The sequence below is a fragment of the Carassius gibelio genome, chromosome A22 (genome assembly GCF_023724105.1).
Source record: "Carassius gibelio isolate Cgi1373 ecotype wild population from Czech Republic chromosome A22, carGib1.2-hapl.c, whole genome shotgun sequence".
NCBI lineage: Eukaryota > Metazoa > Chordata > Actinopteri > Cypriniformes > Cyprinidae > Carassius > Carassius gibelio.
Window position 1 is genome coordinate 2,336,983 of NC_068392.1, and position 12,624 is coordinate 2,349,606.

General features: G+C 35.5%; 2 protein-coding genes across 2 annotated transcripts; one reads left to right on the forward strand and one right to left on the reverse strand.

Annotated features, from left to right (window-relative positions):
- Positions 1–3,484: 3,484 nt before the first annotated feature.
- Positions 3,485–9,195, reverse strand: LOC127942811 (major histocompatibility complex class I-related gene protein-like). The gene is made up of 6 exons (XM_052538791.1): positions 8,962–9,195; positions 6,688–6,954; positions 6,322–6,597; positions 5,915–6,199; positions 5,053–5,135; positions 3,485–4,321 (listed from the first exon to the last, which is right to left on the reverse strand). Exons 1-6 carry the CDS (start codon positions 9,005–9,007, stop codon positions 4,235–4,237), a joined length of 1,044 nt encoding a protein of 347 aa, XP_052394751.1. The 5' UTR covers positions 9,008–9,195; the 3' UTR covers positions 3,485–4,234.
- Positions 9,196–9,244: 49 nt separating this feature from the next.
- Positions 9,245–12,343, forward strand: LOC127942814 (major histocompatibility complex class I-related gene protein-like). The gene is made up of 5 exons (XM_052538794.1): positions 9,245–9,380; positions 10,093–10,353; positions 11,054–11,413; positions 11,588–11,692; positions 11,968–12,343. The coding sequence occupies exons 1-5, from the start codon at positions 9,335–9,337 to the stop codon at positions 12,072–12,074; spliced, it is 879 nt and encodes a 292-aa protein (XP_052394754.1). The 5' UTR covers positions 9,245–9,334; the 3' UTR covers positions 12,075–12,343.
- Positions 12,344–12,624: the final 281 nt, after the last annotated feature.

Consider the following 12,624-nt stretch of genomic DNA (forward strand, 5'->3'; position numbering starts at 1 on the left):
CACATACAGTACATCACATGGACATCTATTTGACATCTGCAAGACGTATTTTTAGAGTGTTTGCTCATCTGGAATACTGTACGTCTATATGATGTTTCCTATCAGATGTCAAACAGACGTTTAGAAGATGTCTTTAAGATGCAAAACTGACATCTAACAGATGTCTGGTTTTGGGATTAAATGTTAAAGGGGTCATATGTCACACCCCCCTAAAACACCTAGTTCAGTGGTTTTCAACCTGTGGTCCAGGTGGGCCGCCAATTATTTTCTGTTCATTTCCAGTAAATTCTAGGGCTGTGCGATTAAAAGAAATCATCATAAAATCACGATTTGAGCGTGCGCGATATCTAAATCTCTTTATAGCACGATTTTCCACGGCTCTGACCTCCCGTAGTATGCTATCTGATCCAATGAGAATGCATTGCGCCTAGCGCGAGAACAGAACACACTGGGCATATGCCCAACTCCAGGTTCACACACTGCCTGTGATGTGCCTTTTTTCCGAGCCCATATTAACGGATCAGAGCGTTCACGCTGCACGCGGTAAAAGGCTAGAAATAAAAACTTGCAAAAATAATTAATATCTAACACATGAGCATAGAGAGAATTGTGAGTGCACAGGACACAGTTTAAGTGAGAGGAGACATGTTTTAAGTGCTTGCACTCTCTCCGCGCAGAGCAGTGTGTATCTGAGCAAGCACGTCTGGTTTTGTGACAGAGCAAAGGAAATCTGGTGCGAACAGAATTTGCGCTCGTGCATTATTGTAATTTGCTTTTGCGTAATATTTATGCGCTGTCGCTGCTCACCGCATACATATACTGTAGACACACTGCAAACACCTGAGGCACTGCTACAATTAATGAGCTCTATGAACAAGGCATGGCAAAAAAAAAAAAAAAAAAAAAAAAAAAAAAAGGCCCTGTACATGGGATTTATTTCTATTTATTTTTTGCCATAAGTCTATACATTTTGTTACATCTTTACTATAGTGATAAATTTGACTTATGTCTGTTCTAGAGACGTTACAACTTTTTCATCAAAGAAAAAATTTTTTTGTCCATATCGCACAGCCCTAGTTCATTCAGTAAATAGTGTTAACAATCTAGCTTCTGAGTACTAAGTTATTAACCCAACAATAGCGGGGTCAGTTATTTGTTTTGAAGTGGGCCGCGCAAACATATGTGTGTGGTTGTGTGGGCCGCGAGTTGAAAAAGGTTGGGAACCACTGGCCTAGTTTAAATACGGCCTACACCACATGTCTACGATTATTTTTAAAGGACAAGTTCTTGTTTATGGAAAAGCGGTGTTTGGCCAGACACAATGCACTGGGTCAGCTGGCCAATCAGAGCAGACTATGCTTGTCAGAAGGAGGGACATTTTGAAGAAAATTATGTGTTTGAGAGAGGCGGGGCATAGATGACCTACAATAATACTGATACTGCTGATCTGACAGTTGTCCAGAAGACAATCATTGACACCCTTCACAAGGAGGGTAAGCCACAAACATTCATTGCCAATAAGCTGGCTGTTCACAGAGTGCTGTATCAAAGCATGTTGTCAGAAAGTTGAGTGGAAGGAAAAAGTGTGGAAGAAAAAGATGCACAACTAACCAAGAGAACCACAGCCTTATGAGGATTGTCAAGCAAAATTGTTTCAAGAATTTGAGTGAACTTCACAAGGAATGGACTGAGGCTGGGGTCAAGGCATCAAGAGCCACCCCACACAGACATGAGGCTGTGTCTAAAATATTCTCTAAAACCTGAGGCATGACACACTACTGGAGAAGATGGATCATTCTGTAACAGTGACACTTCAGGAGCTAAAAAAAAAAAAAAGAGATAAATGTGAAGAAAATATTTAATATTTCAGGTCTTCAGATCCTAAACAGTTACACTCATCTATTAACTCAGATGAATTAAGATTAACTAAAACAACATAAATGGATCTTTATGAATTAAATACAAATGGAAGATTATACCTTTTAATCCGGGAATGCACGAGAAAAGAATGACAAGCACCAATGTCTCATTCATTATAATAAAAAATGATCAACTTGACAAAAAGTTAATTTCTTGAAAACAAGCTACCGCTTCTTTCTAAATACGCTTTCCTTAATGTCAAGTAAATGTTTTAACCAGTCAACGCAATCTTGTCCATGGTATTGTGTTAATGATTCAAATTGTTCTGTTATTGGTCCATTTTATCACTGTGATGAATCCCTGCTGTACAGGTAAGATGTACAGTATCTGAGCTCCTTCACATGTAGTATGAAGAAATCCTGTCCATCATAACCGTGCTGATCAAACCCACATGATTCTCCAGTCTCATCATCCCAATCACATCCATACATCCTCTGATACGTATGAACACCTGAAGAAGAGAGAGGGTGGGAGGAATGAGAATAAAATTCAATTCCATCTGGAAAAAAAAAAAAAAAAAAATATATATATATATATATATATATATATATATATATATATATATATATATATATATATATATATAGACACACACACACACACACACACTTTCCTTTACCTTTATGAAATTTACCTGTATTTACTTTTTCTTTGTTTTCATATTTGTTATTATATATTAGTTATTTTTCTAAAAGAAATGCTGCAATTTCATCCAGAATTATAGTCACGTTAGCGTTTGTAAGAAACCATACCATTTGTAAATCCGTCAAGATTTCAGCGAGATAACAGTATTTGCGTTCGTAAAGATCACTCACCTTACATCAGGCACCATAGAGCCCGCCAGAGCGACATGTGATAAGATGGCCGCCGGTGATGACGTCAGAGAGGCTTTTACTGTCTATGGCCGTAAGACGAACCCTTTATTATGTATATCTATGGCTGCGTTGACATAGGCTACTAGACCAGGGGTGGGACTTTTTTGACTCTTTTTTGAGGGCAAATGTATAGTCTAGTATACGCATAACATTAGATTTTTTTTTCAATCCATTCCGTATTTGCGTTGTTGACCAAATTTATTTTTTATGAGCATAAAATAGGTATATAATAATAAATGGAAAACATAGAAAATAGGAATATATATATATATATTAAGAAATTAAAGTGTCATTCATTATAAACAATATGTATTACTATAAATGACAAGCAAAAACGAATTTACATAAAGCGAAAGTGAAACTAGAGGCGTGTGGAAAAGCATCGATCCAAATGTGCGCGTTTTGCGTTTGACTGCTGCTTAATTCTTATAAATCGCAGCTCATCCCACAATATCCCCCGCTTCTATCACGCATCTTATTATCTATCACCCATTCTTTCTCCCACTCTCATATTTTTTTGGCTTTTTGCTATGAAGTTTCTGTGTGTGTGTACATATATAGCTATTCCAAATTGTACCCATACTTTACATATTTTATCTATTTTCAGTTTTATATTTTCTTATGTACAAGTTTTATCGAAGAAAAAAAGACAAATGTGTTATTAAAAGTTTGAGTTTATTTTTTTCCATTTATAACAGAGTATTTCTATCAAAGTAGTCTTATTCAGCGAACAATATATTTACAAAAAAGGGTGCTTTTACTGTAGCTTAAAATATATCAAATGTGAATGTTAAAAGACAGGATAACAAGCAATAGTACATTCAAAGCTCTCATTACACCTGATATTAACATAAGCTTAATAATCAGACAGTATCTGGGTGCTCTTTAGCTGACATGCATTTGAACTGATGCATCTCCAGTATTTTTATAGACTCAACCTCACAAATATGTTAGAAAGTGTTCTTTTTCTTTCTTTCTTTTTTTTTTTTTCCTTGGTCATGTGATCATTTTGTTTGGTAAAACAGATCAGTGAACTCCATATTCAAGAATAGGTTGCAGTGATTTTACCAAGTAAGACATGTTCCTGGATCAACATTATTGTCCAAAAATATAGACTTAATCCAATCCCTATCCCTAAACCAATCCCTAACCATAATTTATTCCTAAAATCAGTGGGATATTATAGCTGATTAACAAGGGTGTAGAAGCACCTAACCCTGATTGTAAGCCTAAAACTCATATTTTCTGAAAAGTTATCTCTCAATTCTGATTGGTTGATTGGAATGTTGTTCCAGGAACAACAAGTTGTACTTGGTGAAATCACATTCGCTTTCAAGAAAATTATTCAACATTAAACCTGTTTTGGTCACACATATTTGACTGGAAATCATCTAATCTCTCACATCCTTGGGAAAGTGCAGAACACTGGAGAAAACCCTTCAAAGAGCTTTGTTGATACGTCCATCGCTATCACTGGATGGGTTAAGCAATAGCCAATCAACTGTCTTAAACCGGTGCATTTTTTTCTGCAAAGTAATGTCATAAATATTTATTAAATGATGATGTTATACACACTGGAATTGTTAAAACAGCAAATTCTGCAAATCTCTTTCTCTAAAATATAGCTTGAAGACAAACATTTGATTTTGACTGTTTTTGTAAATGGCTTTTGAAGCTTAAACTCAACTTTTCGTAATTGCAGACAGTTGTATTAAATCAGTACATGTGTGTATCTAACAAAACAATAACCAAATATTACAGTAAATCAGTATTTTTGAAATGCATTCTTTTTTTTATAGATAAAGAAAACTGTTTGAATCCAAATGAAATCATATTAGGTCCATTTATTCCAAATGAAATGGTTAGATAAGGTTAGATAAGTTTTTAATTAGACTAGTCCGAATTGTGGTCCATGTAAATGCAATTACTGAAAACTGAATTAATTTCTTGATATTTATAGATGTTTTGGAGTCAGTTTACACTAGCATTCCAAATGTAAATTTAACTGTAGTGATGGCTATTGAAGATGAGGCTGTGCATAATGAACAGTAATTAAAAATAATAGTGATATTCTACATTAGTAAATCATTGGCTCTATTTAATTCACCTAACTGCAATCGCTAACAAACACATTTAAATGTGTGTAAATCCAAATGTTCGAATGCTGGTGTAATTGCTGAGGAAATTCCCACTATCCTACAGCTAACGAAACCACTTGGAAAATAAGACCAGAAAAAAGAGACATAAACATACTTACTTTCCGAACAAGGAATGTAGTAGCAATAACCAGGATTAGTACTGTCACATGCATGAGTATTGTGAAGTACAGTATTCTAAGTCCTTGAAAAAGAAAAGAAAAAAAATAAATATATATATATGGGTTGAAACCACTGTTGAAATAATAATTAATACTACAAATAAGTTATTAGATAGTTAGTTCCAGGGTTATCCTAATTGACAAAATAAAACTGTTAATTGGAAATAATGCTGAAATCAAATAAAATATAAATATTTGTTTAAAAATGTAAACTAAATGAAATTTACCATTGTTGCTTTAGTGCATTTAGTGATGAATAAACGACTTCAATTTAAATAAACAAACAAAGAATATAACGTTGAAATACATATTTAAAAGAGAATATGGCCCACAAGTCATAGACTCATTTAATAATGATTTCTTGTCTTGACAAACTCTTTTCCTAGTCTTTTCATTGAAAGATCCCATGAAAGATCCCCCTAGGCATTGAGCTGTATGTTGTCTTTTATGTTCTGCAGAAGAGAGTCATGTAGGTTTGAACACCAAGTAAAGTCCAGTATATGAAGACAGAACAATCATTTTCAGGTGAGCTATCCCCTTCTTCAAACCTAAAGTTGATTTTTTTTTTTTATCTATTTGATAAGTTTGCCCAGTGTGATCTTACAGGGTAGGTTCAGCCAAAACTGATAATTCTGTCATCATTAACTCACCCCTGTGCTGTTCAAACCTGTAAGACTTTCATTCACCTTTAAAACATACTGTATTGTAAATGAAATCGGAGAGATGTCTTTAAATTCTTCATAAACTTTATAGCGTGTATTAAAAAAAACAAAAACACTATACAGCACTATTAATAACTTACTGTAGTTACTCTTGATCTCGTCCTCTGTCTTCTGGATGGTCTTTCCCTCGTGCTCCACCACACAAACATACTGGTGCTTCTCCCATTCATCTGGAGTAACACGGAGGATAGATGACTTCTGGAAGGTCCCATCTTCATTTGGTAGTGTCTCTCCAAGATCCACATCCTCATCGTGCTCTTCTCCATTTCTTAACCAGGTGATATTCACTGCTGATGGGTAGAAATCTGTGGCATGACACACTACTGGAGAAGAGGAATCCGTCTGTACCAGAGACACTTCAGGAGCTACAAAAGATTGAGATCAATGAGATCAATAGATCAGAACATTTATACATATGATTTACTATTAAGATAATATTTATAATAAAAAAAAAATGAACAAAGTGAATTTCTTGACGACAAGCTACCTCTTCTTTTTAAATCTTTCCTTAACTTCAAACAATCTTTTAACCAGTCAATGCAGTCTTGTTTGTAGTATTGTTTCAGTAATTCAAGTCGTTCTCTGTCATTGTTCCACTTCATCATTGTGATTATTCCCTGTGGTACAGCTGTGATGTATCTGAGCTCCTCTATGTCTAGAAAGATGAAATCTTCTCCATCATAACCGTGCTCATCAAACCCACGTGATTTTCCCGTCTCATCATCCCAATCACATCCATACATCCTCTGATACGTATGAACACCTGAAGAAGAGAGAGGTAGGTTACTTTTATTTTTAATGTATAAGATCATCTTTGAAGTTTAAAACTGTAGTGTAAAGTATTGTAACTTACCATGTGTCTGATTGAATCGCTGCATTAAAAGAGGAAAATTCTTTTTGTAGATCTGCTGCACAGATTTTCTAATCTCAGTGTCTTCTATCCACTGGTCTGTAGATGCAAACTCCTTCATCCAGTCCTGTTTGGGAATCAGCTTCTTTATCACACTGTCATAATAATCAATCTGCTGTCCATCCAGAATAGTTACAGCAGAAAACTCTGGGGTCCCTGCAACCGTCTGTCCATTTACTCCAGTGTATGTAGTGATGAGCGTGTGTGACGCTAAAAAAATATTGAACAAAGAAATAAAGCTCTCAAACATGGTTAAACAACATTAGAGGATGGTCGTAACCAGAGACCCGCTGGAAAGCCAATCATCTGCTTTAAACAGTCAAGCCAGGAAACATTTAAGCCTATCGTCTGTTTCCACTGACGTATGTGCATAGTTGAGGAAACTTTGCGCATGCGTAGTAAAATTATACGTGGGGGAAAAGGCTTTTTAAACCTTATTTTGGGGCGAAGTCATCAAATTTTTTCAGCGATTTTTATCATATTTAAAAGTTTTTATGTCCCGGTGACCAGTGAAAGTGCAGTTCTGACTCTATGCCCATTCATTTAGAAAGGAGCCTGGTCTTGTTAGTCTGAAATAGCTGCCCGGAGGTGTTGCCAAGATAGCGGCCAAGTGGCACGACTTGCCTAAAAGGACTTTGTCATAACGAAGTTAATTTACTCCATTATATTTACTTTTTACTGATGATTACTTTTTACTTTTTACTTTTTGCTCTCCCTCAAGCCATCCTAAATGTATATGACTTTCTCTTTTCAGACAAATGCAATCAGAGTTATATTAAAAAAAATGCCCTGGCTCTTCCAAGATTTATAATAGCGGTGAATCCAATGAACTGTTTCCATCCATCAAAAGTAGTCCACACTTAAAAAAGAAACAACCTGAAGTGAATCGATGCATTAGTGTAAGAAAAAAATATCCATATTTAAATCTTTATAAACTCTTATCTCTAGCTTCCGCTAGCTGTTGTGCGCGTGTTGAGAGAGAATGGTGTTCCAGCAGATGACGTAGGATGTAGGTGTAGCATATAAAGCTTTGGGGAGAATATGCTAGTCTCACAAGAACCAAGTTTTTTTTTTTTTTTTCTTTTTTTTACAGCAAAGCAAAACCAGACACCTCTTGGCTCATATTGAAATCCTCCAACTTTTTTCTTAAAAATTCCTCATTTTGTACTTCTAATTCTTGAAAGTTTTGCTCTCTCCTCTGCGCTTCCCAATTTGTCACTTCTCAACGAAGCTTATGCCACATCCTATGACATCGGCTGGAATGCCATAAACATGCATTCGACAGCTAGCGGATACTAGAGATTACAGTTCAAAAAGTTTTAAATATCAACATTTCTTACAGAAACGCAGCGATTTGCTTTTAAGGCCTTTATTAACCCCCAGGAGCCTTGTGGAGCACTTTTTACGATGGATGGATGCACTTTTTTGGACTTCTATTGAACTATTGAATATCATCACAATACCAGCTGAGCAAATGGTTTTCTTTGAGATCTTCTCTTCAGATTAGAAAGTTTAGTGCTTTTTGTTTGTTTGTTTGTTTTGTACTCTAACTCAAGTAATAATTGGGATTACGTTTACTCTTACTTGAGCAATTATTTCTATAAGTACATTTTACTTTTTACTTGAGTATAGTTTTTGGCTACTCTACCCGCCTCTGCACAACATACAGTGTCATAAATAAAATAAATAAAAAAGTGAAGTGACATTCAGCCAAGTATGGTGACCCATACTCAGAATTTGTGCTCTGCATTTAACCCATCCAAAGCGTACACACACACACACCCACACACACACACCCACACACACACACCCCCCAGAGCAGTGGGCATCATTTACACTCTGGTGCCCGGGGAGCAGTTGGGGTTCAGTGCCTTGCTCAAGGGCACCTCAATCGTGAAATTGCCAGCCTGAGACTCAAACCCACAACCTTAGGGATAAGAGTCAAACTCTCTATACTCTCCATAGTAATATTAATTGAATTTGAGCCACTAATCCCACCGAAAACTATTCTTAGATGTTTATTTTATATATAGGCCAGAGTTCTACTTGTTTCACTCATTCAAGCATATTTGTGGATATGAATCCAGTTCTAATCTTTCCGTTAACAACCATAGCAAATCGATTCTATTAAAAACATCTCATGATTTTCTGTCTTTTCAACACACGGAAGTAGCTAAAGGCCTTGCTGACAGAGAATTCATAATATAAATGACTCACCTGAATGAACCAAAGGTACGTATATGAAGAAAATGTAGTAGTTCATAGCAGATAAAAATCCATAAATTTGACACACAATTCTTTGAGTAGTTATCGAAGAGCACTGCTAAAACTCTGTAGCATTTGCCACACCTGAATCAACAGGAAAAACCAGTTACTGAGTGAGTCACGTCAACTTCTGTGGAAAAGCTTCCGCCTTAAACGTCCGTATAAGGATTGTTTACCCAGAGCTGTAAAGACATGTTCTGCGGCTGCGCTCCGTTACCAGTTTTTTCCTGTTGATTCAGGTGTGGCAAATGCTAAAGACTTTTAGCAGCACTATTTGACGTCTACACAAATAATTGTGTGTCAAATTAATGGATTTTTATCTGCAATGAACTACTTCATTTTCTTCATATGCGTTCCTTTGGTTCATTCAGGTGAGATTAATTTCGTAACGTTATTTTAACTATGATTTCTTCGGCTACTTCCGTGTTTGATCAGACAGAAAATCCTAAAATATTTTTAATATGAGATTTATTTTTTTCATAAAAATCTTTTTTTTTAATAGCCAGGGTAACAGAGGTAGATATAAGATTCAGTGCTCGCTGATCCATTTGCGGGCTGAAATCAGGATTTTGCTTTGTTGAAGCTGCACTGAAATGGTTTTAGTACTTTCCAATGCTCTGCATTTGTCTCATGCATTGTCCCTAATCTATTTAAAAGTATTATTTAATTAAAAATTAAGGACTGAAAATAGTCCTATGTAAATGACAGAATTTATGCACATTAAAGAATACACTTGATGTACAGGTATGTCTGTGTGCCACGGCTCTGTAAAATATTGGTGAAAAAATATTGATTGAGAAGTTGCCCCATCCTCGTCATCAGAGAAGAGTAAAGATGTCATTGCAAGAAGGAGTCATTTTGATTCAAGATTGTGTGGAACATGAATATATATAAAAAAACAATTATAATTTATTATAAATACTGCAATTTTCCTTAAAAATGTATACAATTTTAATTTCATGTTATGATTTGTCTTAATTGTTGTCAGACAGTAATTTGATTTATGACACTACGTGGAGTTTAACCATGTTTAAGAGCTTTTGATTTTTTGTGATGTTGATTGTTTGTTCAATATCTTTTCAGCGTCACACATGCTCACGACTACTTACTCTAATGAACAGAGGATTGCAGGGACACCGAAGATTTCTGTTATAACTACACTGGTTAGACAGAAGATTGATGATTATGACAGTGTGACAAAGAAGTTGAATCCCACACAGGACTGGATGAAGGAGTTTGCTGCTACAGACCAGTGGAAAGAATACACTGAGATCAGAGAACGAGTGCAGCAGACCAACAAACTCAACATTCCTGATCTAATGCAGAGATTCAATCAGACACACGGTGAGTTACAATACTGACTGGTCAGTCCTGACATTATGAGGTCTGTTATGACCCTTCTTTAATGTCTCTCAGATCACAATGCAAATAGACATGCTCGCTCTCAAATGCAGCCTTAGTTGCAGACTATATTTATGTTAAATGTAAAATGAATGAAACATATGTAAAATTAAACCAGAAAAGATGATGGTATACTGGTGAAGTGTTTGTCTTGTTGCTAGAACCATAGTTTTGTACACTGTCATGGATTATAAGATAAAAAACAAATATTAGTTTTCATGTGCTTGTTATTTATGTGGTGAAAAGCTATATAATAAGTGATATGACTATCATCTCTTAATTGTCCAACTTGTTCTTTCGTCTAGGCTCATAGCTGCTTGCTGGGAACTTAGCTTTTCTTCATAGAAGTTTCTCAAATAATGAGCTAATTATATGAAACTCATATACCTAATTATTTACTTCACATGTAGAGATGTGATAAGCAGGATTGTGTTCATCCTGTCAGTTATCACAAAAAAAAAAAAAAAAAAAAAAAAAAAACCAACAGGGTGTTCAGGAGAGTCTTGTATCACACTGAAGGGCTTTATTTGTTCATTATCCCTCACTTATAATACATTTAGAAACATCAAAGGATTATCTTGTACATTAAAAGAATATTATCTCTCTCTCTCTCTCTCTCTCTCTCTCTCTCTGTCTCCTTCAGGTAATCACACATATCAGAGAGTGTATGGATGTGATTGGGATGATGAGACTAGAGAATCAAGTGGGTTTGATGAGTACAATTATGATGGAAAGAGATTCATCTCACTGGACCTGAAGGAGAACAGATACACTGCATCTGTACCACAGGCAGAACCCACAGTGGAGAAGTGGAACGAGGACAGAGAACAACTTGATTTTCTGAAAAAATACTATAAAGATAAATGTGTTTACTGGCTGAAAAAGCTCTTAAATTTCTCTAAAGCTTCTCTTAAGAAAACAGGAACCGTACCAGAGTTAAAAGGACAGAGTTTGACTGAGCCGAGCCAGAAGATTCCAACTGAGAGTGATACCAAGAGAGACGGTAAGTTGAAATCGGGTTTGTTTCATCCATTTACATTTGACTTATTTTAGGGACGAAACACATCAGAATGCCTTTGCATTTGTTGTTGTTGTTTTTAAGGTTTATTTTGTTGTTTATGTTTTTCTGTCATATTATTCATTGTGTATTGTGTTCATGTTTCTCTGTGTGTTCTAGGATCTGCTTCATCTATCATCCCTATAGTTGTTGGTATTATCGGTATTATCATCCTAGTTATTTTGGGACTGGTGATTTATTGCTGCTGGGATCAAATCAAACAGTGTAAGTACCAATGAACTTTTGTGAGATATATTTCCCATCATAAGTGCAAATGTTTTCACATGTGTTTCTGTGTGTGGTGATACGATGAAAAAGAGCACAGTGAATCTGAACCTGATGATGTTTTATCAGTTACACCTGGATTATTTTCATTCTCTGAAATGATTAAACTATAAGAATTCTGTTGGTGGTGTGTGTGAAATGACATGTGAATCCCTTGATGACGTTCTTTAAGTTTAATTACAGCATGTTATACTTCTGTTTATCTCTCTTCACAGGCTACAATAATAGATATTACAAATATGTTCACAGTGATGAACAAAGTTCCATTTCAGAACCCTCAGTTCCTGACCAGAGGAAGGATCTTCACAGCCCTTCCCAATAATCAAGACATTTCTTTTAGAATGAATCACAAAAAAAGACATTTGAATGAATTAATTCTGTCAGCAGGGTCTCTGGACTGACAATGGTTTGCAGTTGTGCCAAGCTCAAGAGGAAATATAACTAAAACCACTACTTACCATTCTCAGATCCGTTATAGAAAAACTTCTTTTTTGTATTCCTCATTTGTTGCACTGAATCTTGTTAAACAAGAAACGTTGAATTTGCTGAAGTTTGCCTCTAAATAATTTTCAGTAAAGATATGACACACTATCACTTGTACTATCTTTAGACATTAGAATGAATCTTCCTAAACAGATGTGAATATATTTATGTACATATTTTATATGTGTAATCATGTGTGCTAGTACTATTTGTGCCTTATCTCCTTTTCTTTCTGTGTTCTGGAGTCGATGATCGGTTTAAGTTTGGTCTGTCTGAGGGTTTCTCATTGGAAAGTACTTGTTGAGCTTGTGCTTAAAAAAACAGAAACAAAAAATGATGACGATATGACGTTCACATCACATGGGGTCAACACAAGCTACTGACTTACA